This window comes from Eulemur rufifrons, chromosome 7 (assembly GCF_041146395.1).
Source record: "Eulemur rufifrons isolate Redbay chromosome 7, OSU_ERuf_1, whole genome shotgun sequence".
Lineage (NCBI taxonomy): Eukaryota > Metazoa > Chordata > Mammalia > Primates > Lemuridae > Eulemur > Eulemur rufifrons.
In genome coordinates this window covers 76,489,964-76,517,765 of record NC_090989.1, presented here as the reverse complement: position 1 = coordinate 76,517,765, position 27,802 = coordinate 76,489,964, and the positions used below count along the sequence as shown (strand labels likewise).

The 27,802-nt window shown below is 41.6% G+C and overlaps 1 protein-coding gene across 5 annotated transcripts in view; it reads right to left on the bottom strand.

Moving 5' to 3' along the window:
- MASP1 (MBL associated serine protease 1) overlaps nucleotides 1–3,765 on the bottom strand; it is a 66,688-nt gene extending 62,923 nt beyond the window's left edge. For 2 of the 5 annotated variants that reach the window (XM_069475210.1, XM_069475211.1), the window contains exon 1: nucleotides 3,395–3,765. Coding sequence is in view for 2 of the 5 variants with exons in the window: in XM_069475211.1 (XP_069331312.1) it covers nucleotides 3,395–3,399 (5 nt within the window). In the remaining 3 variants the exon portion in view is untranslated. The remainder of the gene's footprint in view (nucleotides 1–3,394) is intronic. The other 3 variants (XM_069475214.1, XM_069475213.1, XM_069475212.1) reach the window with 3 other exon arrangements.
- Between the last annotated feature and the right edge of the window lie 24,037 nt (nucleotides 3,766–27,802).

The window sequence follows — 27,802 nt, the reverse complement described above, 5'->3', positions numbered from 1 at the left end:
AGGAGGGCCCCAAAGAGGGAGAAAAGGGAAGACATGGATCCAAGTTAACCAGTGAATTAGTAGAAATGCTGAGTCCAGAAACTATAACTGGCAGGGTCCAGGTGCCCCCATTTTTAAGTGAGGAAATGAATTGATCTTAACAGGGTTGGGAGGGCAGGTTCAGTCCTGCTGAGAAGGGAGAGTACTGGCCATGGGTCAGAAGAGCTAGATTCAACCCTAGGCTTTGACTATTTACCCTACCCATTTTAGGGAAGTCACGGAAGGTCTTGTTTCCTCGTCCACTTCGTGGTAATAATTACGACTTCCCACAGGACTGCTATCAGAGTAAAGGAGGATTGGAAAGTACTTAGTTAACTGTCCAGCCCTAGGCAAACATTAGTTATGATTACTCCATCATGCGGCTTCCCGAAAAGCAGGAGTCAGGAATGAGCTTTGGCTCCCAAGCCGGACTTCCCTGCAATAGGGACACTCGTATTGTGCAAGGCTGAAAGGTCAGCTTTCTCCATGTCTGCTTTTTCCAGAGCACATCGAGGAGACTCTGAGCCTCCTTAAAGCCAGTTTTGTCAAAGGCTGGCAGCTGACAGCTCCATCTAGCCCAGAGGCCCAGAGCCATGTGTCGTAGGCAACTGGTCAGCGTGGGAGGAAGGCCTGGGAAGCTCTCTGTTCTACTTTGTTTGCATTTCAAAATGGTTTCAAACATATGAAACAAATATCTCCTTTCATGTAATGGACTTGAGCATATGCTTGCTTGCTTGCTTTAGGGGCTGTAAATTGAAGAATATAAGTGGCAGCTTTCGTTCCTCATCACACTCTCTGAACGTTTTTGGCTTCTTGTATACCAGGCACCGGCTGTACGATTCCTGACACCTGCTATCTATCCTCCAGCTAATCAAAAAGTTTAGCTACATTTGCTCGAAATGTCAAAAGTAATATATAGAGCTGGGATTTCATAGGCTCCACTGGAGGAGCAGGCTATCTGAATGCATAAAAATGCCTGCACATATCTATGATTATGGAATGGATAGCACTTTCTCTCCTCTCCATACTCTGTCCTCATTTTAACCTACACAACACCAGGACTCTGTTTTTGAATTCAGGAGTTGGAAGGGACTGTATAGATCCCTTACACAGTACCCTAATTTGACAGATGATGAAAAGGATACCCCAAGAGATGTCATATCATGCCCAATACCATATGGTGAATTAATTTCAGCAGAAGAAAGGAAGTACAAGAGCTCACAGAAGAAGCTGGGTCCATGCCCATATCATGCCCAGGCATCTGGCCAAAGCAATTAATCCTGTGAAAAATAATTTTAAAAACCCAAGCCTTTATGTGGAAATTTTAAAAATACTAATGCCAGAGCCCCTCTCCAAGAGATTCTGGTTTACTTGGTCTGGGATGAGTCTTGGGCATTGGCATTTTTTAAGGCACCACACGTCATTCTCACATGAAGCCAGGACTGAGAGCTATCGGTGTATAATAATACACTTGGTTAAGAGTCTAGTGGAATATAGCAGAAAAAAATCCTGGTCTTGGAGCCCAAAGACCCAAGTTCGAGTCTCGGGCTTTTCAAGATCATCAGTGTGGCTTTGGGCAAGTTGCTTAACTGCTTTTATACTCACTTATCCACAAATCCTTACCTCATCCAAAATCTGAAAATCAGTGCCCATGAAAGTGCTTTACAAACTCTGAAATACCATATCCATGTGAGGCAAGACCCTTTAGAGACTTTTCTAATGGAGCACTTTTCTAGGAGTTGCTTCGTTGTTCAACAATTGAATTGAATTCAACCAATAGTCACTGAATGCCTAGTAGGAAATAGACACCATGCTAGGTGCTGGTCACACAAAGATGAAGACATAGATCGTGTACCATAAGGAGCACTCAGTCTTGTAAGGGGAAGTGGATATTCAAACAAGGAGATATAACAAAGGTGATAAGAGATATATTATAGTTGCAAGGACAGAGAGAACAAAGGGAGAGATGCTCACTCTGGAGGATGGTGGTCAAGAAAGAGAAAATGATACTTGAGCCAGTTGGAACAATCAGGTCTCTTAGGTAGAAAATAGAGGGGGAGGGTTGTTTCAGGCTGAGGGATGAGCATATGCAAAAACGTAGGATGGTTCCTCAAGCCCTATAGTACGGCATGGCTGGGCATTGAGTGGTAGGGTGGGATTCCGATGGTTGACAGGTAAATCAGATCACCATCCTGTGTAGATGGACATAAATCCCATATTTTTTAGGAGAAAGGAAAATGAAGTCTAATGGCAGGTTTAAAATTACAATGCATTTAAATAGAACAGAATGATTGAATTAACTGTAATGACCTGATCATCTCTCTGAACCACAGGTAATTGGAGTTCAGAGAGTAGTACAGTCTGAAGCCCCTCATTGGCCCCAGACCCAGCAAAGTTGCTAGGTTACTGCAGAAGAGAAACAAATAGAAACACTTTCCCAATGGAAAAGAAAATTAATGGGAAACATAGTGTTTAGGGACTTTACACATCTGCAGAGTGTTTTTGTGTATGTGTGTGTGTGCGTGTGTGTGTTGTGTGTGTTTGTGTGTGTTTAACAGCATTAACACTTATAAATAATATAAATAACTAGGGTGGTTGGGTTTTCAGACTTGCAGAAAAAAACTTGTAAGGAATGTCTAGTAACGAGCATCAAGCAAGATGAGAAATAAGAAAGGCTGAGGAGCTTAAAACCAATTAGAATTTAAAGTCCTAATTTTCAGAACTCCAAAAGACCCTTTTAAAAAATTGTAGTATCTCTTTAAGAGTCATTTGGTACGATTCTTAGCCTGATTCGTGCCACCAGCTGCCTCAGATTTCAGTGAGAAATGAAGAAATTTATAGGGAACTATAAAATGGGGACAGGTTTTTAGTTTTCTAAATTGAGGTTTAACTGGCAAACTTGTTAAGGTTTAAGAAACCACAGATCGGAGCTGTGATAAACTGGTTTCTTTTCTGGTCAGAACAAATAAACACACAAACATGTACCTAACTCACAAAGTGTTGGGAGAGATAAATCAATGCTCTTTGCAGAGGAGGAAAATAAAAAATCAGCCTTGTGGGCAACAGGAGGAGAGTCACATTCGCCAGCAGGCAGCACCCTGCACTGGCAGAGGGAGAAATCTGGGCTTCAGCAGTGTCCCGAGCAGGATTTGTACAAAGTCTCCCGTCTCAAGTTGCATGTCTCCAGAGTCCCAGGGACGGCGCCCAGCCCGCCCACAGCTCCCTTCTCAGAGCGCCAGGAATTGATGAGAAACTCCCTCACCACCACCCGCAGGACATGCAGGTGAGCCTGTCCAGAGACAAGGTCAGACCCTCCTTGCTACTTGACAGCTGGTCCCCAAAAGGGCACTGTGCCCTCTCCTTCCCTGGCACTCACCTCATTTTCCTGCCCTGGGTGCTCCCGGCTGCCCGGCCTTGGTCTTCCGGGCCCGACTGGTCTGTGAGCTCGTCCCCGGTGTGGTGTCAGCGATGCCTTATCTTTGTTCTGAGGTCCCTGTGTGTCTCTGGAATTGGCTGGCATTCTCCATTCAGGTCACGCCTTCCCCTGCCTGCAACAGATCCCCTCTCCCCCTCTCTCCCTCTGGCTTTTCCTCTCTCCTCTCTCTCTGCACTGACTTGCTCTTACACACTGAGGAACCTGATAGAAAAGAATCTGTCTTCTTCCTTAAAAGATCTGCTCCTTTAGTTCCCTCCTGTATCCGGTGTGGCTGACTCCAGCCCTTGAGAGAAAATAACTGGGAGGCTCAAATAGGTATTTGTATTACAGTGTGTGTGTGTGTGTGTGTGTGGAGAGAGAGAGAGAGAGAGAGAGGAGGCAGACAAAGTCTAATTTCTCTTCAGTCTCCCTTGCCTGATGGCTATAATTTTCTGCTCTTCTTCAGCAAAAGAACAGCAATTAAACAGAAACAACCAACTAAGAAGGCAATTCTAGCATCTACACTAGGAGGAAAAAAAGATCGAAATCCCAAAGCTTCTGTCTGCAAACAACTACAGGTTTTCTTGAGAACAGAGCCGCTGGCCCAGAAAGTGATGAAGCTCCATGTCCTGCAGTTGGCTACTTGCTCTTCCCCACTTAAAAGCAATACTTGTGGTGCTGTTTACCAACTCAGAGTGTGCAGGGGTCTAATCCAGCCCAGAAAGGGCCTGTCACTGCAAGAAAGCCCATTACCCAATAGGTGTAGAAAGACCTGTGCCTTTAGACACACCTACACTCATGGTTTGTGAAGAAATCAACACTGGATCTAAGTTGAACTGAATAGTAAGAAAATTACCCCCTCCACACCATTAACAATCAACACTGAATAAAGAGAGACATGTCTGGGCGTAACAAATAGGTTTGACTTTGCGTCTTTTCTGCATTAGACACAGTGCTAGGCACCTGCATCATCTCAATTACTATCACAAACCTGTGAGGGTCCTGCTACTATGCTCATTTCAGAAATGAGAAAACTGAGGCTCAGAGAGATTATCCAATTTGCAAAGATTATCCAATTATTTATTACTCCCCACTGCTACTAGCACTAATAGCTAACAGTTACTGACCTGCTTAATGTATTAATTCTTTTCAGTCATTTTTATATCTTGTATAGGTGGGCAATAATATTATCCCCATTTTCCAGATGAAGAAACTGCCCAGAGAGGGTAAGTTTTACACAGCTAGAAAGTTGATGGAGGAAGAATTTGAGGTCTTAGCCACTATATTATACTGCCTCTCACTGATGTATTATAATAAATATGGAATTTCAGACACTCACACACACACACACACAAACACACACACCCCATTCATAGAAACTCAATTTGAGTCATTTTGAAAGAGCATTAGACTCTGAGTCAGAATTTACCCATAATCTTTCCTTTCTACCTAACCTAAGCTGGCTGTGCACTTTGGGCACAATACCTAACATATCTGATCCTGTTTCCTCATTTGGCAAACGGGCATTATTATGAGGCTTCAATGAGATTATGCTTGTGGAAGTGCTTTCTTAGTTGTCCAGTGGGACACCAGAGAGATGGCCACCAGCCACTCTAACCAAAGTGGCAAACACACACACCCTCCAACGTCAGATAATGCTCTCTTGGCACATTTTTGGGAGAAGTGGCTTGACTTTCTCTGGAATTCTTGATCCATTTTCTCTCCGTTTTAACACTTTTGAATGTCAACCTTGCCAAGCTTGGCATTAGTAAGAGGCTGTGGTTGATAATGCAGCTGCAAGTATATGAGATGAGAGAGTACATTTGAACTCAGGCACTATTTCAGCAAAATGTTGTTTTCTGTTTCAGGGAGAGTAGAAAAAAGGCCTTTAAAATTCCCATTAAGAAGACTCACAGGCTCCTCACACATCAAATAACTCTCACAAAACAACATTTTAATGATTTAAGTGTAAATGAATCAGAAACACATGGACTACATTTCTCTTGGAATACACAGGGCTTTAAAACTGAAGGAGAAAGAGCTAGGGAAATTCATACTGTGCTGGGAAGCGGGCCCTGCCCAGTAAAGACATACCCTTGATTCACACTGCCACGAAGCTGGCCCTTTCCTAATTTGGGGAATATATTGGAAAATTCAGTCATTTGTTCTGGGCACAGAGGGAAGAGCTTGGGCGAGAAAGCCATCAGCTTCTCCTTGTAAAGTGTCACAGAGCAATTAGGCCTCCTAGAATAATTTCCTGGCCATGTTTTTTCAAGGCTGCCAATGTTCAATGGGAGGCATTTGAAATATGTTCTAAGCCAGAGTTCTGCCAATATACAGCAGATCTGATATGTGTGCTTCCCTGGGAGTTAGCCAAGGCTCAGATGAGATCTGCATAAAAACAGGAACTGCGTAGCTTAGTGAGTGATCTGGGTGCGATTCAGAACAGTTTTCCATTGGATTGGACTGCGTATCTTCCTATGCTTTTGATAAAAACCTCTGAGGTAACATTAATAGATCATGGGGTCATGAGGGGTGGGAAGCACGGGAGGGATGTTGGTCTGGGAGCAGGAGAACTGCGCTCAGCATCTGTGGGCTCACCCGCATGTGTCACCAGTTTCTTAAGTGGGGGTGTAGGAGTGAAGGGAGGGGACATCCATTCGTTCAACTATAAAATCGGGGGATTGGACTCAGTTAAGATCACGGAGCGTGTAAACATGGGTGTGGAGACTGTGGGATGGTATTGTTGTGGAGGAGGCTACGTGGTGCTAGAGCTGTAAGGAGAGTCAAAGAGCCCAGAGTCGCCCTCATAATCTTCACACTGGCTTTATCTTTTTCTTTTTATTTATTTATTTAATTCGGGATATTATGGGGGTACAAACATTTTGGTTACATGTTATGACTTGCCACTTGCTTTTTCCATGGTCATAATAGTGTTACCATCCTTCGGGATTCAATTGTAGATATTCAGAAAAATATATTTTAAAGGGATTTAACTAGGTTTTTTTTTTAAAGTTTGACAAAAATGGTTAAAAATGCATACAAGAAACTAACAGTACGTCATTTAGAATCATAAAAGTGTAGATGATAGAGGTGGGCTCAACACCCTTGGGTTACAGTCAGGGAAAGGGGTCAGAGAGCTAGCTGCTGAAAGAGTAAACGCTACAGCATTCCTACCACTGGAACAGGTTTGGTTTACACGTTCTACCCAAAGTATTTATTTTATGCAACTCCTGAGTGAGAGTTTCTGGCATTCAATGAATGTGTTAGAAAATGTAGAGAATTTGGGCAATGAGTTTTTGTTGGCAAAGGCCAAAATGCAGGCTTCCTATCTAAGAAACTGATAAATAGCTCCAAAGATTGCAGTTCAGAATTAAAATTTGGGTTGTTCCACACATTGACTGACAGTACGCTGAAAGCCGTGGCTTCTGAGCCTATCTGATCATCAGAACAATATGGGAAATTTAAAAAATGATAATCCTTGAGCTTTATCCCAGGAGCTCCAAATTCAATGAATCTTGGGGTAAGGCTCTTGAATCTGGCATTTTAAAATCTACTCTGGCATGGTTTTGCCACTTTTGGTACATGCAACATAATGGTACATCTTATAATTGATGACATCTCCATCGATTGATAAGATATACTTAGTGTATGCCAGATGCTTCCCTATACATTAGAGCATGTAATAGTGACATCTTTTTTTAGAAATGAAGACACTGAGATTCAGAGAAACTAAGTGTGCCCATAAGTCAGTGAGTCATGCCTACAGCCCAGGCCCTCCTGACCTCAAATCCAGGGCTCTTCCTCTTTATCTGAAGATTTCTGATACATCTTGTGGACTTTCAACACTCATGAGCCATGCTGTTGTGTGATTACAAGATTTCAGAGAAGAAAAAATAGCTTCTATTTAAAAAAATAAACTATTAAGCTGTTGTGAGCTGAATTGCATTCCCTCCAAATTCATATGTTGAAGTCTTAACCCTCCATAGCTCAGAATGTGACCGTGTTTGGAGAAAGAGCTTTAAGAGGTGATTAAATTAAAATGGTGTCGTTAGACTGGACCCTAACCCAATGTGATTGGTGTCCTTATAAGCAGAGATTAAGACACAGACACACACAGACGGAAGACCATGTGAAGACACAAGGACAAGATAGCCATTTGTCTACAGGCCAAGAATATAAGCCTCAAAAGAAACCAAACTTGCCAACACCTTAATCTCGGATGGGTTTGGATTGTAATCCTTAAAGACACAATCCTGAATGCCATAATCCCAAACGCTGAAATCCTGAAACATCAAAATCTTTAAAGTCTAAATCCCTAAACTCTAAAATCCTTAACATCTAAAGTCCTGAAAATCACAATCACAAGATAGTTGCATCATGTTAGGTGGAAATAGTATCTTGTTATTGTCTTTATGCAGAAGAAAATGGATTTTAATTGAATCCCCAAACCATAGCGATAGCTTCCAAATAAGGTACAAATAAGGCTTGTAAAACTGAATTTCAAGGTGTTACCAATAAAATTTGTTTTCTTTTTCCATTCAGTGCAATACATTTGGCAAATATTCTGATGAGTGGATTGGCCATACAACATGGCAATGATGAAAACTTCAGTTAAAAAATGCGTCATTTGCCTGCATTGGTGTTTCTTCCAGTTGATGACATTCCAGGAGCTTCTAATGAATTAAAGCCACATTTGCCTGAAAAGGCTAGTGAAGTTACTAACTGGTTTGAAAATGATTATGTGCATGGTAGCATAAGGTGACATTTAAGAAACGGTGTTGCTGTTCTATCACCAGTATTCTTTCCACCAAATTTTTGGTCTGTATATGGGTGTGTGTGAAATGGATTTCCACATACCCAAAACAATGTAGAAGCATGGCACAGAAGATGGAAAAATTTAGTGAGGGCATGCTCATGTCAGTGTATATCAAATCATAGAAAAACTCCAAAAAGGGCAGAGCCACATAGAAAATGAATGTGGGCATACTCTCTGAGGAGAGTCTTGTCCTAAAAGATAAAAAGCAGCTATTCAGTGGTGCAAGACTTTAAAATACAGCTAATAATTGTGAAAGCTGGTCAGCTTTTATCAACTGTCTCCACGCAATTGCCCATAATCTGTCCCTGTAATGTACTTTTTTATATGCTAAATTTTCTTTTTAGTTCATTAGGGGTTTTTCTGTGTTTTTTTTTCTTTTCTTTTTCTGTAGGTTTTTTTTTTTTTTTTACTATTTTAAATTGTTGATATTATTTTTTACAATTCGCTATGCTATGTATTTTGTCCTCACATTAATTCCAATACTGGAGGTATTAAATTGCGTAAAGACTTTTAGAGAGTTCTGATTCATTTTATGCATGTTTTGCGAATGTGACTCCATGAAAATACATTATCACAACACTGACTCTTTGTGTAAGCATTGTGCATGTATGTATTTTATGTAAAAATGTTGAAATTTCCTCAGCAAATGAAGATACATCCTTTTTGTACGTCTGCACTTGTAAAAGATACAATTTCTTGAGATCTTGGCTCTTTGGGTGACTGGTGCAGTGGTGATGTGGTGGGGACCCATCACAGTTTTTGATCAACCTCATCAAAAGACTTAGGTTGTCTGTCACAGTATTTCAGGTGACTGCAGTTATAAATCTGGGTGCCCACAGTTACCAACTATAGTGGTGAGCATTTATACATTCGCTTTTTGACCTATTTCTTTATGAATATGGTTTGTCTGCTCATAACTGTTACATGCATGTGATACCTGTTTATGCTTGCAAAAATACATATGCTACTATTGCCTATTTATTGTGTAAAGTGGTCTATGAAATGTTCTGTCATGTTTTTACATGTTTCTCAAATAAATCCCCTTTAAAAATGTAAATAAATATCCTTTAAAAATTTTTTTTTAATTATTTTTTTCCAGAATTATACTTTTAAGATTTTGATCCTTCAGGATTTCAACATTTGGGATTATGCCTTTTGGGACTATAATTGGCTCCCATTTTGGATTTCTAGCCTCTAGAATTGTGAGAAAATAAATACCTGTGTTTAAGTCACCCAGTCTGTGGTGGTTTTTTATGGCAGCCCTAGCAAACTAACACAGCTGTCTAACAGAAGGGTTTCCCAAAACATGAAACAGATACCACCTAGGATCTCACACTGATTTCACACATCCCTCACATGGAACTAACAAACACTAGGTTGGTTGAGGTTATGTTTGGTAGGAAGGAACAGAAATCTTGACTAATGTTGAAGCAGATAGAGTTTACTTTTCTCACATAACAAGAAGTAATGAGGTAGGTATGGCTGGGGCAACTTCTCAAGATTGTTTTCTTTCTTTCTTCTCTGCCAGCCTTAGGATGAGGCTTTCATTCTCATGTTTGTCACCTCATGGTCACAAAAAGGCTGCTGTAACTACAGATATCATGTCTATATTCTAAGCAGGAATAAAGGAGGATGGGGAAGAGATGGCATTGGGAGATTTCTGCTTATGTCTCACAGGCCAGAGCTGGGTCACACAGCCATCACCAGCAACAAGGGAGGCTAGAAAATTGAGTTCCTACTTTTACAGGTTACATAGCAAGGTGGGCAGCAAGAAAAACAGGGATGGAAATGGGTGTTGCATAAATCAACTCTCAATATATGCTACTATCATGTGCCAGAAAAGTCTTGCCTTTTTTATTTCTCTTTCATTCCTGATATTAAGAAGAAAGTCTCAAGATACTATTATGCCATTAACACTAATTTGCCTTTTAACAAAGAAAGGTAGATCGCAGGTTCAGAGTCTTGTGGAGGCATTAGCATTGTAGAATTTGACAATTTTAAAATTCATTATCTTTTTTACTTTAATGATAGTGAAATACTTTCATATATGTGGATTTCAGTTTAAAAATTCAGTATAGTTAAATGTAAAATATAAAATAAATGATAATATAGGTGGTATTCAAGCATATGAAAAAAATTATAAAGATACACAACTAAATGTTGGAAACTGTGATGGTTAATTTTGTATGTCAGCCTGACGGGGTTAAGGGATACCCAGATAGCTGGTAAGAAATTGTTTCTAGGTGTGTCTGTGAGGGTGTTTCTGGAAGAGATTAGCATTTGAATCAGTAGGCTGAGTGAAGAAGATCCTTCCTCACCAATGTGGGCAGGCATTACCCAATCTCTTGAGGGACTGGGTAAAACAAAATGGTAGAGGAAGAGTGGATTTTTTCTCTCAATCTGAAGCTGGGATATCCATCCTCCCCTACCCTCAGACATCAGAGCTCCTGGTTCTTGGGCCTTCAGACTCTGGGGCTTATACCGGTGGTCTCATTTCATCCTTCCTCCCCACAAGTTCTCTGTCCTTGGGCCTTGAACTTAGAGTTACAAGTTATATATAACATTGGCTCTCCTGGTTCTCAGGCCTTTGGACTCAGACTGAATTATACCATTGGCTTTCCTGGTTTTCCAGCTTACAGATGGCATATCCTGGGACTTCTTGTGCTCCATAATCATGTGAGCCAATTTTCATAATAAATTCCCTCTTATACTTATCTCTATATACCCTGTTGGTTCTGTTTCTCTGGAGAACCTTACTAATACAGAAACATTGTTCTAGAGAGGAGACTCAGTAAAAGCACCCCAGCATGGTGGAAGAGGATCAGACCGTAAGTCTCAATGCCTGGGACAGAGGCCAACTTCTGACCCCAACCCAAGGTTAAAACTTGAACTCTTTGTCAGTCTTCCCTGGGCTTTGGATTTCTAATTCACAATGTTGAGTTGGATTAGGTGTTTTGTGTTTCTCTTTTTTTAAAGCACATTACTACCCAAACAATATATAACATCTCCGTTTTAGTGTGTGGAACTATACGTATTACAGCACTGTTAAGACTGGATTAAAGTTTTAGAGGATCTCAAAGTAGTTTTAAAAGGAGGATGCTCTCTGCGATGATACAGAAGAAGCTATTTCCAAGAAGAAAACTTCTCCTTCATTGCTCCTTTCATTCTCAAAACGACCAAAAAGTCCATAAATTATCATTATTTCACATATAGGATTAGCAATATTGAGACGAGATAATTGAGGCTCAGAAAAATATTTTGACCAGAGTCACATAGAAAGTAGGTGGTGAGGCTGAGACCTCAGATTTCCATACCCCCACCATGCTCTTTTCCCTTTTTAACAATTATTTATTTATTTAAATTGACAAATAAAAGTTTTATACATTTATTGTGTTCAGCATGTTTTGAAATACGTATATGATGTGTAATGGCTAAATCAATGTGTAATGGCATAATTAACATATACATTAACACAATTAACATACTTTTATTTTTTGTGTTGAGAACACTTAAAATCTACTCTCTTAGCACTTGTCAAGAATACAATGTATTGTTATTCACTATAGTCACCATGTTGTACAATGGATCTCTTGAGCTTATTTCTCTTATCTAACTACAATTTTGTGTCCAATTTCTCCCCAGCCCGTCCTTTCCTCCCACATCCTGGTAACTACCATCTACTCTCTACTTCCACAAGTCCAATTTTTAGACTCCACATTGCTATAATTTGGATGTTTGTTCCCTTCAAACCTCATGTTAAAATTTGATCCCAGTGTTGGAGGTGGGGTCTAATGGGAGGTGTTTGTGTCTTGGGAGTGGATCCCTCATGACTAGATTAATTCCCTCCTTTGGGGGTGCTTCTCATTCTATTAATTTCCATGACAGCTGGTGATTAGCAAGAGCCTGGCACTCTCATTCTTCCTATGTCCCCATGTGATCTCTGCATGTGCCTAGTCCCCTCCTCCTTCTACCGTGAGTAGGAGCAGCCTGGGGTCTTCACCAGGTGCCCCATCTTGAACTTTTCCAGACATCAGAATAATAAACCAAATAAACCACATAAACCTTTTTTCTTTATATATTATCCAGTCTCAGGTATTCCTTCATAGCAACACAAACAGACTAAGACATACATGTAAGTGAGATCATGTGGCATTTGTCATTGTGTGCCTGGCTTATTTCAATTAACATAATGTCCTCCATGTTTATCCATGTAGTTTCAAATGGCAAGATTTTTTTTTCTTTTTGAAGGCTGTATAGTATTCCACTGTGTATATATTCCACAGTTTCTTTATCCATTTATCTATATGGACGCTAGGTTGATTCCATATCTTGGCTATTCACATGCTCTTTTATATTAGGCTGTAGGCCACTCTATTTGAAAGTAAGTACTCTGAAAAGAAACTTAATTGTTTTCCTGAAGGCTCAAAGTGACCTTTGCCTGGTTAACATAACCTGCCTTTATACCACACAGTATTGCCAAATAAAGAGATACACTGAGATGTTTTGATCTCTCTTGAACAAATCTTCCCACTTTATCAACTGCCATTAGGCTTATCAGTTCTAGAACCTACTCTAGTCACTACATAAGAGGGGACATCTCTCCCCTTTTCCCACCTCTCAGACTAACCTGATCTTCACCTTCCTCTTTGCTCTTCTCCAGGCCAGAGTCTAAGTGTACCAGTGGGGTGGGGGGAGTGAACATGTGCTCAACTAGCCCTGTACATTAACTGCTCTTGCTTTCTGCCTCATTTCATACAGTGAAAGACAACTCAGGACTACCTCCTTTAGGTAATTCTGGCTCTCACTTTGACTTCTTTCTCCACACGCTTGGCCATAGGGTGATAGGAGATCAAGTCTAGGATTTAAGTGTGGGCAGGGGTTGGGAATGTTCCACTTAAACATCTCATCAAAGGAAGCCTTGTCATCCAGATTTACTTAAGAACCCAGTGCTATGAAAGGGGGTAGTAGCCTAGCTGGAAACATAGGGTGCCTGGGCTCCTGTTTGGTTATTTTCCTCATGGTAATTTTTCAGGAGGATGGGTGATATATTGTGAAGAATCCTGGAGTTCTTAAGTACTTGAGACATATACATCTGTTATGGGTTGGATTGTTTCCTGCCAAATTTATATGTTAAAGTCCTAACTCCCACCACCCCAGAATATGACTGTATATAAAGATGGGGCTTGTAAAGAAGTGATTAAGTAAAAATGGGGTTGTTTGAGTGGACCCTAACCCAATATGACTCATGCCCTTATAAAATGAGGCCATCGGGACACAGTCACACACCCAGGGAAGACCACTGAAGACATAGGGAGAAGACAACCATCTGCAGGCCAGGGAGAAAAGCCTCAAAAAACCCCCAAACTTTCCAACACCTTGAACTTGGACTTCTAGCCTTCAGAATCATGAGAAACTAAGTTTCTGTTGTTTAAGCCATTCAGTCTGTGGTATTTTATTATGACTGACATAGAAATTTAATACACTCATCCATATCTCCCTTACCTTTGCTCACTCAAATTTATTTTATACCAATTATAGTTTTTTTTTTTTTTCAAAGATGGGGATCTTGTTGCCCAGGCTGGTTTTCAACTCCTAGGCTCAAGGAACCCTCCTGCCTCAGCCTCCTAAGTGTTTGAGACTGCAGGCACATGCCACTGCACCCTGCCCAATTGTAGTTCTATCCACTCATACTGTCTCCCTCTCCCAGAGGTTTTTCAGGTGCTAAGACCACATGGACCAGGCAGATCCAACCACAGGATGGGAGGAGGCCATATGAAGCAAATGGATCATATGGTAGGGTCCTAGTGTGTGGGGGGCAGGACTCACCATGGAGGAGTCAGAGTCCTCACTTCCCCTACTCCTCACTACTGTCTCATGGCCATTGATTATTCACCCCCCTTCCGTATTCCCCTGCTCTCCTCTCACTCTGGCCAGTCCATGCCTGCTTCCATCTGTTATTGTCATCTTCCAACCTCATAGTCTCATCCTTCATTCCTTTCATTAAGAACGCAGGCCTGTGCCTAAGAGGTAAATCATTGTTTATCTCTCCTTCCCAATTCCTCCTGATGCCTGGGTGATGCTGCACTCTCAGTCCTTGATCTCTTCATCTACAGTGATGACTTCCTCTACTTCCCCTTAGCCAGGCCACCCCTGAAATCTTAAACTCCCAGCCCCTACTCTCTGGCCACAATCTCCTCTCTCTCTAGGTGTTTTACTCCTGTGATGACCTTCCGTCCAGACTTCAACCTTGTCCAGTTTTTTGTCCACCTCCTTGTCTCCCAGTCTATCAAACTCTCTTGGCCTCACATTGTGCCTGGATCCCACACACTTGCCAGTCCTCCTTTGTAGCTTGTGCTTTCTCTGCTTGCTTCTTGGCTCTCTTCTTACTTTGGAGGAGTGGTGCTTCACCCTTCTGGTGAATCATTGAGAATCTAATGAAAGTTAGATTTCCTCTATTTGGAACACCCCGAATAAAGCTTCATGGTCCACTCCCTCCTCTCCCTCAGTTCTTTCTCAAAATGTCAAGTTTTAAGTAAGGTCCTTCCCAACCGCTCTGTTTAAAGTCCCAGCTTCTGTCCCTGTCTGTACTTACTATCTCTATAATCTGTTCTATTTTTATTCATGGCACTAATTACCAGCCAAGATAACTACTTATTTTAATTATTTATTGGTCTATTGCTTGCTTTCCAATTCACTAGAATAATATAATCTCCAAGTAGAAAGTATTTTTGTATTTTTTGTTCACTCTTGTGGTCTCAGTACTGAGAATAGTGCCTTTGTCTTGCACATAGTAGGACCTTAATAAATATTTACGGAATGAGCCTTCTTCCAAGAAAAACTTCAACGTGCAAATATTCTCAAAGCTTGGCATATAATTTCAGGGGCCTGATGGCTCTCCTGAGGCCATGAAGTTCTGAAGCTCAGTTTTAACCATTCTTCCTAAATATTTCTCATACACTTCACCGCTATAGATTTAAGTACTGTTACCTGCCAGTCATTTACAAATCTATTTCCTCAGTCTAAATGTCTCCCCACAGCCCCCCACCCACAAATCAAATGACCATTCACAGCTCAGTCTAAAAGTTCAAACATAGCTAACAATATAAACTGTTCAAACAGTCACTTGTGTGGAGGGTATGATCAAAACAGGCTTTATTCTTATCCATAACACTACAAAGCCTTTAGTGCCAGGCATGGTCGGGGTTTGGCTGTACTCTCAGTACCACAGGAAATCACTGATGCATTACAAGCAGGGGTGTGGCACAATGCAATCTGCCATCATAAAAGATCCCTTTAAGTACTGGGAGGAGAATGGACTTGGAGGACGGATGGCAGGGGGACCAGTTTTGGGGCTGTGGCAGTAGTCAGGACCCAGGTCCTCTATGCAACAGGCACAAGGGGTACAGAGCCTGGGGCCACAGTATCTTTAGGGGCCCATGACAATTTTTAATTTTAATTTCTTCTAAAATTGGAATAAAAATGATAACTTCAGCTTGGATTATATCTGCCTTTATACCAGCACAGCACTAAACATATAATTTTTGTTTGTTTTCTTTATGAATGAGGGAGCCCAGGAAAGTCATAAAGCATCCATAAGTATGACTTGGTTGGATAAAGGTGGTGACAGTGGACACAGAGTCAAGAGGACAAAGGCAAAAGCAAAAGATATTTTGTAAGAAGAAAATTGAGAGTGAGGAACAGGGGAGAGGGAGAAAGCAAAGCAGAGACCCAGAAGTCTGACTTAAGATGGTGTTGGTCCCATTTGCTGAGAGCGGGGAGAGAGGTGGAAGGTGAGGAGGGGTCAGAGTGTAGAGACCCTTGCATGCCAGGCTAGTGTGGAAAACTAGTGTGACGTGCAACTCTGGCTGGACATCAGAGTCGTGGGGAATGTCAAAAATTCAAATTTCTGCCACAGCACCCAGACCAACTGATCCAGAGTCTTAAAAGTGGGCCAGGGTTGAGGACTACTGAATTTTTAGGTAATGGGAATACAGAAAAGGTTTTTAAACAGAGAATCACATGACCAGATAGTGCTTTTAAGAATTTATTCATTTGATGGACAGCAGAAAGGGTGGTGGGAGGGAGTCGGTGAGAGACTGGAGGATAAACCAGGGCACTAACCATACGTACCTAAGTACCCAGCCTCCTGGCTCTCTCACCGCTCCCCAGGCTCAGGAAGAATGTCATGCGCTGAAGTCACTTGAAAAAGAGCTGGAAAGACCTCCTCACTGAGCCAGAACCCACCATGGCACAGGGCCGGGTGGCCCATCTGCATGCATGCTCTGCCCAAGCCACAGGGCAAAGTTAAACACTTCAGTTGTCACAGCATAGCAAGTCTGAATGATGATGACTTTTCTTAAAGCAGGATTTTGAAAATAAAAATACTTCTTCACAAAAAAGCATCTCAGGAAAGTTAGCTATTCCTTAGTCAATCTTTTTTCATGTTGAAAAATTTTATCTTATTAATTTTAAAAATTAATTGCTTTTTAATTGACAACATTTATATACATTTATTGTGTACAACATAAAGTTTTAAAATATGTATACATTGTGGAATGGCCAAATTAAGCTAATTAACATATGCATTACCTCACATCCTTATTTTTTTGTGGTGCAAACACTTAAAAGCTACACTCTTAGCTATTTTCAAAAATACAGCACATTGTTATTAACTATAGTCACTATGTTACACAATAGATCTCTTGAACTTATTCCTCCTATATAATTAAAATTTTGTATCCTTTGACTAACATCTCCACATCCTACTCCCCCACGCCCAGCCCCAGGTAGCCACCATTCTACTCTCAACTTCTGCGAGTTCATTTTTAGATTCCAGTGAGATCGTATGAGATTTGTCTTTCTGTGCCTGGCTTATTTCACTTAACACAATGCCCTGTAAGTTCATGTCACAAATGGCAGGATTTCATTCTTTTTAAGACTGACTAATATTCCATTTATGTACAAAACATTTTCTTTATTCTTTTAACAGACACTTAGGTTGTTTCCATATCTTGGTTATTGTGAATAATTCTACAATGAACATGAGCATGCAGATATCTCTTAGAGAAACTGTTGATTCTTTTGCATGTGGATATATATTTTTTCTCAATGCCTTTTATTGAACTGCCTATCCTTTCCCCATTGCATATTCTTGGCACCCTTGTCAAAGATTAGTTGGCTGTATATACATGGGTTTATTTCTGGGCTCTTTATTCTGTTCCATTGGTTTATGTGCCTATTTTAATGCCAGTACCTTGTTCTTTTGATTGTTAATAGCTTCAACTATTTACTTCCACTATGGTTTGAAATCAGAAAGTGTGACGCCCCCAGCTTTGTTCTTTTTTCTCAAGATTGTTTTGGCTATTTGGGGTCTTTTGTAGTTCCATATGAATTTTAGAATTGTTTTTTCTATTTCTGTGGAAAATACTATTGGAATTTTGATAGGGATTGCATTGAATCTGAAGATCACTTTGGTTAGCATGGGCATTTTAGTAATATTAATTCTTCCAATTCATGAACATGAGATATGTTTCCATTTATTTGTGTCTTCAGTTTCGTTCACCAATGCCTTATAGTTTTCAGTGTACAGATCCTTCACTTGATTAAATTTATTTTTAAGTACAGTCAAGTGCCTTATAACAATATTTTGGTCAATACGGACTGCATATACGATGGTGGTACCATAAGATTATAATGGAGCTGAAAAATTCCTATCACCTAGTGAAGTCTTAGCCATACATTGTAGCACAACACATTACCTTTTCTGTGTTTAGATATGTTTACAAACACAAACAATTACCATTGTGTTATAATTGCCTACAGCATTCTGTACAGAAACATGCTATATATGCTACACGTTTTGTAGCCTAGCAGCAATAGGCTATACCATATAGCCTAGGTATATAGTAGGCTGTACTATCTAGGTTTGTATAAGTACACTCTCTGATGTTCACACAGTGACAAAACTGCCTAATGACACATTACTCAGAACATATTCCCCTCATTAAGCAACACACTACTGTATTTTATTTTTTTTGATATTATTGTAAATGTGATTGTTTCCTTAATTTCTTTTTTTGTCTAGTTTGCTGTCAGTGTACAGAAATACTACTGATTTTTGTATATTGACTTTATATCCTGAAACAACTGAATTTATCTATTAGTTTTAACTGTATTTTGGCAGAGTCTTTAGAGTGTTCTCTATATAAAATCATGTCATCTGTAAACAGAGATAATTTAACTTCCCTCTTTCTGATTTGGATGTCTTTTATTTCCTTTTCTTTTTCTAATTATTCTGGCTGGGACTTCCAGTACTATGTTTAATAGGAGTGGCAAGAATGGGCACCCTTGTCTTGTTCCTAATCTTAGAGAAAAAGCTTTCAGCTTTTCACAATTGAGCATAATATTAGCTGTGGGCTTGTTATATATGGTTTATATTGTGTTGAGATATGTTCCTTCTGTACTTAATTTGTTGAGAGTTTATATCATGAAAGAATATTGAATTTTGTCAAATGTTTTTTCTCTGCATCTATTGAAATAATCATACGATTTTTGCCCTTCGTTTTGTTAATGTAATGTGGTGTATCATATTTATTGATTTGCATATGGTGAACCATCGTTTCATCCCAGGGATAAATCCCACTTCAGCATGATGATGGATTTTTAAACGTGATGTTGAAATGAGTTTGCTAGTATTTCATTGAGGATTTTTCCATTTATGTTTACCAGGGATATTGGCCTGTAATTTTCCTTTCTTGTAGTGTCCTTGTCTGCTTTGGTATGAGGTTATACTGGCTTCATCAAAAGAGTTTGGAAGTTTCTCCTCCTCTTCAATTTTTTTGGATGAATTCGAGAAGGATTGGTTTAGTTCTTCTTTGAATGTTTGGTAGAATTCACCTGTGAAGCCACCTGGTCTTGGCTTTTTCTTTGTTGAGGTGTTTTTGATTACTGATTCAATCTCCTTACTCATTATTGACCTTTTCAGATTTTCTACTTCTTCATCACTTCCCCTTGGTAGGTTGTATGTTTCTAACAATTTATCCACTTATTCTAGATTATCCAATTTGCTGGCATAAAATAGTTCATAATACTTTCTTATGATCCTATGTATGTCTGTGGTATCAGTTGTAATGTCTTTTTTCATCTATAGTTTTATTTATTTGAGTTCTTTTTTTCTTAGATAGTTTGTCAATTTTTATTTATTTTATTTCATTTTTTTTAGAGGTAGGGTCTCTCTCTGTCACCCTGGCTGAAGTGCAGTGGCATGATCACAGCTCACTGAAGCCTCAAATCCCTGGGCTCCCGGGATTCTCCTGCCTCAGCCTCACAAGTAACTAGGACTATAGGCACTTACTACCATGAACTGTTAATTATTATTATTATTTTTAGTGACAGGGTCTTGCTTTGTTGCCTAGGCTGGTCTCAAAACTCCTGGCCTCAAGCAATCCTCCTGCCTTGGCCTCCCAAAGTGCTGGGATTATAGGCATCAGCCACCATACCCAGCCAAGTTTATCAATTTTACCTTTTCAAAAAAACAACTCTTAATTTTCTTGATCTTTTGTATTGTCTTTCTAGTTTCTATTTCATTTATTCTGAAATAAATGAAATAATCTTTATTATTTCCTTCTAAACATTTGGTCTTTGTTCTTCTTTTTCAGTTCCCTGAAATGTAAAATTAGTTTGTTGATTTGAGAACTTTCTTTTTTCTTTGTGTAGGAATTTATCACTATAAACTTCCCTCTTAGAACTGCTCTTGTCGTATCCCAGACATTTTGGTATGTGTGTTTCCATTTTCATTTCTCTTGAGATACTTTTTGATTTCTACTTTGATCCACTGGTTGTTCAGGAGTGTGTTATTTAACTCCCAAGCTAGACTTTAGAACAGAAATTATTTGCAAAACAGGCATTTGCTACTGAACACGTTTTGGTCTTTAATTAAATTCTTTTAAAACTCTGGCTCCATGGTGTAATGGTTCTAGAATTAGTAATAATAAAACATTAGTTACACTGATGAGTAATGGTTTTATTTAAAACAGGATAAAAATGTTAAAGCAGTGGTACCCAGAACCAGATGTAAAATCTCTCAAGCGGCTACCCTCATGAATGGCAGAGGCCATAGTCATTACTAGTAACCATTAGGTTGGTGGTTGAGACTTACACAGCAACCTGCATTTTACCTAGCATTTGTACCTTGCTATTTTGGGAATACTTTACCATAACTTCTTTTACTGGCAAAAAAACCCTGAAGCTCAGAAAAGCTGATTTGCTGAAAGTCATAAAGCTTGTAGGAGGTGACAGAGCCCAGGAAGTTATGAAGAAACACAGTGGATAGAGCAAGAGTCTGATGCCTGTCTGTGTAACTTGGGTGCCTGTGTAACATACAGTTACTGTATATGAATGGGGATAATGCCTCCTTCGCGAAGACAGAACGTGTAATACACTCAGCGCAGGACCAGACACTTAAATGCTTATAAAAGTTAGCTATTCTTCTTCATTTTCCACCTCATTTCCCACTAGCGTACAAGGGTGTTGACAAACACAGCCACGGGCAACCTTCAACTTACGCAGTTCTCCAAGCCACCCAGGAACATTTTCCCCAATGATCCAGTCTGGGCTTGACTAGATTTCTTCTTTCTTCCCAGCTTGTGTGTCTTGAACTTTGGAGATTTTCCTCCATTCCTCCTTTCCCCGCCACGGGGTGGGGGTAGGGGTGAGGTGCAGGGGGGCAGTGCCTCCTTGTGGGCAGGAAGGGAGGAAAAAGAGGAAATGCTGGAGCAACTCCTCCTCTTTCCCTTTCTCCTGGAGGCACAACCCCTGCTCTGACCTCCCAGACTCCATGCCAACTGTCATTCTCTCCCAGACTTGGATCTCCTGCTCCTTTGCTTAGAGTCCTGCTCTAATCCCTAGGACCCAACTTCCCAGCAAGTCTGCTTTCCCTCTGGAACCTGGTGAGTGTAGTTGTCCTGTGGGCTCAAAGCAGAATCAGTACCACCCGGGAACTTACAAGAAATGTAAATTCTCTGAAGTCCCGCACCAGACCTGCTGGATGAGAACTCTAGCAGTGGGACCCAGCAATCTATGTTTATACCAGCTTCCCAGGTAATTCTGATGCATACTAAATTTTGAAAACCACCGTTCTAAGGAAACAACAGAAAAGGAATGGGGGAGGCCTGAGCATTCTGCTTTGCTTCAAGTTTTTGTTAAAGGCTGTGTGCCTGCTCCAGGGACAGGAGTGGGGGATGGGGAGGGGTGGGGGATACTGAGTAGCCGAATTCTGCTTCTAGGGGAGGAAGGGGTGGAAGGGGCATGGATCCAGTGTTTCCTGAGTACCTACTACGTGCCAGGCACTTGGCATCCACTGTTTCCTTTCATTGCAATTTGCCCCTACATTACAGATGAGGAATCTGAAGAGTTGGGCTTGGAAAGGAGTAAAGAGAAAAGGGTGAGAGGAATAGAGATAATGGACCATAGATTGGACCATCTGTGCATCAGTGGGATAGGACATTATATATGAAGGGAGGGCAAGATCATCTTGTCGAATGCCTTCATTTTACAGATGGGGAAACTGAGGGCCAGAAAGGAGAAAGGACTTGCCCAAGGTCAGACAGAAAATCAATGTCTACTGATTCCTAAGCCAGTGCTCTGTCCCCTACCATATCAATAAGTATTTTTTGCATCATTTTAAAATCTTCTTTCTAAACATTTTTTTGAAGTAATTTTGGATTTATAGAAAAGATGCAAAAATAGTATAAAGTTCCCTTACATTCTCTCACTCCTCCTCTTCTCCTAACGGTAACATCTTACATACCTATAGTAAAATTATCAAGAACTCTTCGGATGTTTAATTAAACTTTTTACTTCGATGTAACTGTAAATTCACATTCAGTTATTTTTTTTCTTTTTTTTTTTTGAGACAGAGTCTCACTCTGTTGCCCAGGCTAGAGTGAGTGCCGTGGCGTCAGCCTAGCTCACAGTAACCTCAAACTCCTGAGCTCAAGGGATCCTCCTGTCTCAGCCTCCCGAGTAGCTGGGACTACAGGCATGCACCACCATGCCCGGCTAATTTTTTCTATATATATTTTTAGCTGTCCATATAATTTCTTTCTATTTTTGGTAGAGACGGGGTCTCGCTCTTGCTCAGGCTGGTCTCGAACTCCTGAGCTCAAACGATCCGCCCACCTCGGCCTCCCACCTCACATTCAGTTATGAGAAAGAATACAGAGAGTTTCCATGTGTCCTTTATGTAATTTTCCCCAGTGGGAACTTCTTATCCAGAACTTTTATATTTGTTTAAGTGTTTTTGTTTTATTGCTCAGGTTCATCCTTAGGAGAGAGTTCTCATATATCTTCTAAGGGCCTAGAGAAAACAGAAAATTAAAAGAAATGATACTGACAAGGATTATTTTGAGGCAGGAAAGGTGAGCATCTGCTTTTTCTGAACCCATCATTGCTTTTCCAGGGACTGCTCATGGCTTCCAACAAAATCCTCTGGCTCTAAGCTCCTGTAGGTGTTGACCAAAGAAAACTGCACAGGCAGGAGGCAGGGAGCAATGGCCGTGTTGCAGGAACCTCAAAACCTCCTGAAACCTTGCACCTGGAGGGTCTTAGAGGTGAACCACCCAATTCTTCTTCCTTTTTTTGGAGACAGAGTCTTGCTCTGTTGCCCAGGCTAGAGTGCCTAGCTCACAGCAACCTCAAACTCTTGGGCTTAAGTGATCCTTCTGCCTTACCCTCCCGAGTAGCTGGGACTATAGGCATGCGCCATCATGTCCGGCTAATATTTTCTATATATTTTTCGTTGTCCGACTAATTTCTTTCTATTTTTAGTTGAGACAGGGTCTTGCTCTTGCTCAGGCTGGTCTCGAACTCTTGACCTCAAGCCACCCTCCCTCCTTGGCCTCTCAGAGTGCTAGGATTACAGGCTCGAGTCACCACGGCCGACCCCAATTCTTCATCTGATGCTTGAGTCTAAATCAACCTCCACAGAACACTTCAGTGCTGGGAACTCGCCCCTACCCAAAACTTTTGCTAACTCTGAATGCTAGAAAGTTCTTTCACTAGACATAAAAGCAGCACTGTGTTTTGTCATTCACTGCTGTCTTCCTGTCCCCAACACAGCGTTCGGGGACTAATACATATTAGTTAAGCTAATGGGTGAATGAATGAACTCATGAACAGATACCTCCAGCCCTGTCCACGAGGGTGTAACCGCAGTCTCCCCATGCAGGAAGGGGTGGGAGCTGCCTGGGACACTGAAGTCATGACAGGCCAGCCTGTCAGGGACAGAGCCAAGCTGACCAGCCTGTGCCTCGCCAAGGGTGGGCACCCTTGGAACTTGAAAGGGATGGGAGTGCCCCAGGGCAAGGAGTCACTGGGTTTGCTGACATGACGACTCTTTCAAGTGTTGTAGGTGGCGGGGCTGAGTGGCAGCCTTTCTCCATGGCCCTGACTTACCACATTCCTGGGTACTTGAGGGAAATTCAATCCATATGTTCCTGGGTTATTTACCCAATTCTCAGCATGATGCCGCCATTGTGTAAGAGCCATTTGACGTCTGTGGTGCTGCTTTCTTTTTCCCTTTCTGAGAAGAGTCCCTGAAGAAGAGCCAAGCCCTCCACCCCTGAAGAAGGAGGGGCAGGAACACAGGGTCCCGCAGTCCGGGGCTGGATCCCCCAGGCACTGCAGTGTCTGGGCAGACTGTGCTTAGTGAGATTCGGAGAGGAGGCGAAGAGAGGGGGAGACGGGAGCACCAGTGGCTGCTGCCCAGCCATGTGGCTGCGTGGGCTCTGCCAGCTGCTGCCAGCAGCACCTGGGTGGAGCAGGGAGGTGGGAACAGCTCAGGGCGTTGCAGAAGAGCAGAGAGGCACAGCTGGTGCAGTGGGAAGACAGGGGCTTTCAGGCGGGGCACCTGGGTTCGTATTCCGGTATAACCTTGGGAAGGTTACTTCCTCCCCATGGGCCCGGGTTCCCTGTCTGCAAAGCATGAGGCTGTACTGGGTTCCACAATCTTTATGAATCCCAATAGCCTACTTATTCCAGGATACTTTTTGTGTGTCTTATTGTAAATATTATCTGACACTGCCTAGATAAATGTCTTTCAAAAAATATTTTTTACCACAATCCTCAGTAAGAAATACATTTTACACAGTAACCTATTATACATAACTGAAACAAAAGTTTCATAAATCAATACTTATCCTTTCTACAGGAGCATGTAGATCAATGGAACAGAAGAGAGAGTGTAGAAATAAACACACACGTTTGTGGTCAATTGGTTTCCAACAAAGGCGCCAAGGTCATTCAGTGGGGGAAGACGGTCTTTTCAAATGACAGTGTGGCAACTGGATCTCCAGATACAAAAAATACATACATGCATACATAAATGCATATGCGTAGACCTTCACATGCTCAGCATTCATGTGATGCACAAAAATTAATTAAAAGTGGATTACGGACAAACGTAAGAGCTAACAAAAAGGGACGAATTACAGTCCTTACACACGTGAGGGCAGGGATGACCCTCGAGAACGTTATGCTAAGTGAAGAAGCCAAACACGGAAGACTAAATGCTTTAGGGTTCCATTCATAGGAAATTTCTGGAAAAGGTAAGAACAGTAGAGACAGAAAGCAGATTAGAGGTTTACTGGGTGTAGGACTGCCAGCAGGCAGGAGGGGGCTTTGTCAGGCGACAGGGGTGCTCCAGCACTGTGGTGACAAGTGGCACAGTTGAATACATTTCCTAAAAATCATCAAACTACACACTTACAATGTATGAATTTATGGCATATAAATTATAACTCAGAGATACAACTAATAAAATTAAACCTAAAGAATAAAGATGATAAATGATTTGTTCACTTGACTTTTTGTGCTTTTTGGGTGTGATGAGTTAGTTCCAAACCACCTCTTACTGTCTTTCAGCCTCTGCTCATAACATCCACAGCATCATCACAGACAGATCTTGCTTATACATGACTAGTCACTTGGACACATTAAGAAAGAATAGATACATACTGATGCAATTTATTTTGAAAACAACTCTTTTAAGAAAATGAGTTTATGAATCTAAGTAAGTCTTCCTACATTTTTATATCCAATGGCAACAAATGCCACCAGGAAACCATAATTAGCCACAGTTTCAAGCACACAAGTTTGTTGTACTCACTAAAGACACAATCTAATGGTTCTGAATACTTATGAGGCACAAGGAAGAAAGTCCTGTCTATTCTTAGTGATTTAGGATGGAACAAGTCACCTCCAAACCAGTTCACTGGTTTCCTAACCAGGTCAGTGATTTCAGATCTAACTGATCAGCAGGGTGATCCATGACTTCTCACCCCTGCCCAGACCCACACAGTCAGAATCCCTGGTGGTGGGGTGGGGGCTCGGGGGAGGGGGGTGTTGGATACTTCTTAAGCAGTTTCTCCAGGTGATCAGGGAGGTATAGGAGCCTCATTTGTAGCCATATCCTTTGGTGAAATCAGTTTTAAGATAGATTACAATTATAGTTAAAATACAAAGGTTTGCAAAAAAAATTATAAAGCAGAGTCTAGATTAAGTTGTCTCAACAATCACATCGCTCACCATTCCTTGCCCTCATACCTTTAGAAAGAGATGGAGTAACAGTTGCTAGTCTAGAATTCTGCAGGCCCCCGAGAACCCACATTGATAACCTCAAATTCGTGGTTTTTAAAAGCCTCATAACCCTTTCTAGTCAAATGGAGAATATCATCAATGAATTTTTTTTAGCGGTTGGCTGCTCTTAGGGCAAGTCACCCTCCTGTATTTGCGCAAGCTAATTTTAAAACCAACTGCAGAATTTTCATTTACGCTGTTGAAGCCAGTTTTTATCCCTGAACTTTAGACTTAATATATTTTGAATCTTCATTCAGGTATTTAATGAACTCATTATTTCCCTCAGATTTATATTAACTCAAATTTTACCAAGTGAGTTTTTGTATTCATGACGTTTGTTTTCATTTTCCCTACCTGAGATCAACCTGTGAACCAATTTCCACTTATACCTTCCTGCTTCTTCTTCCCACCTCTCTCAGGAGAGGAGCCCCCCCCCCCCCCAACTGCTGCCCTGGGGCTCTGGACCTCTCCCCTCCTGCTTGGTCCCCAGGGGCCCCCTTCTCCAGCGATGCCCACTCTGTCCCCCAGCCACCACTTGTCACTCTCAGCCTGCGCATCTCCACAGCATAGACAGATATTCGCATCTTTCCTATTCTGAAAAACAAAATCCTTCTGGCACAAAATTCCCCTTCCCAACCAGCCTTGTCCTCTTTCTCATTTTCTTTCCCAGTCTAGCTTTTGGAGAAAGGAGTATCTCCCGAGTGCCAATATTTCTCTTTGCCAGTTAGTCACCCCCTGGTGGATCAAAAACCCATTTTCTGTTCCTACCTAATGTAACTTTCCTGTTGCGTTTGTTTTGTGAACCATTCTACCCTTCTTAAAACAATCTTCCTTCAGCCTTTCGACACACACTGCTGGTTCCTTTTCCTTCCTCCACCTCTTCCTTTTCAGCTATGACCCCGAGGGCTCTGTACTTCCCATCCCTCGCCTGTTGCCTCCTGTCCTGGGCTCTCTCTTCCTTGCCTTCTCCTCCAGTGGTTCTCCAAGTGCAGCTCTTGAACCATTTGTATCAGAAGCACCCAAGGAGCTTGCTGCTTGCTGAAGGTACGAATTCCAGGGGCCCTAGTCCAGACCTACTGGATCAGAATCTCAGCAGGGGCCTAGGAGTCTGCATTACAAGCTATCTCTCCTGGAGATTCTACAGCTTTCCCTGGGCCACACTCTTTAACATTTCCCTGTTCATCATCCCCACTGCTGCCTGGACCCTATCTCATTGCTCCCCTTAAAATCCTTTATGGGGACCTCATCCCTAAAAGTGGAGACTAAGCTCCATGTCCTGGCATAAAAGGCCCTTTGTGGTTTGGCCCCGGAGCAGCTTGTTTGATTACCCTCCAGCTCTCAAATGTACTCTGTACTCCAGGGATACATTTAACACACCTGCTTGCTCTCACCTCTGAGCCTGGCAGTTCCTGCTGCCAAAATACCTTCCACTAAACTCACCTAAACTCACCTTCAAGTCTCAGAAACTACCTTGAACCCAGACCGCAGTGTCTCTTCTCTCTGCTCCTAGGAATCCCATGTGTAAGACTCCCCACACAGTATTGTGATCAGTGACGGACTCGCTGGGCCTCCTACCTGTGAGTTCAGCACAATGAGAATTATGTCTAGCTCTCTCCAGGACACAGACGGAGAAGATGGTTGATCACGATGACAAGTACAGCAAGGGTGCTGCTGGCCCAGACGCAGGCTGTGCTGCTCACCTGGGTGACGGGTGTCACTCACTCATCTGCTCACGGATGCCAGGCTCCCCAGGGTGGGGGTGGGGGGTTGTGGGGTGCAGAGTGTGAACAGTGTCTGCCCTTAAGGTCTGTAGTTGAGTGAAAGACACTGGAAAGTCAGTAGTGACAACCTCGGATAGAGGATGCTGTTACAAAGGGAAATGCAGGGATCTGTGGCAGCAAAGGGAAGGGAGGTCA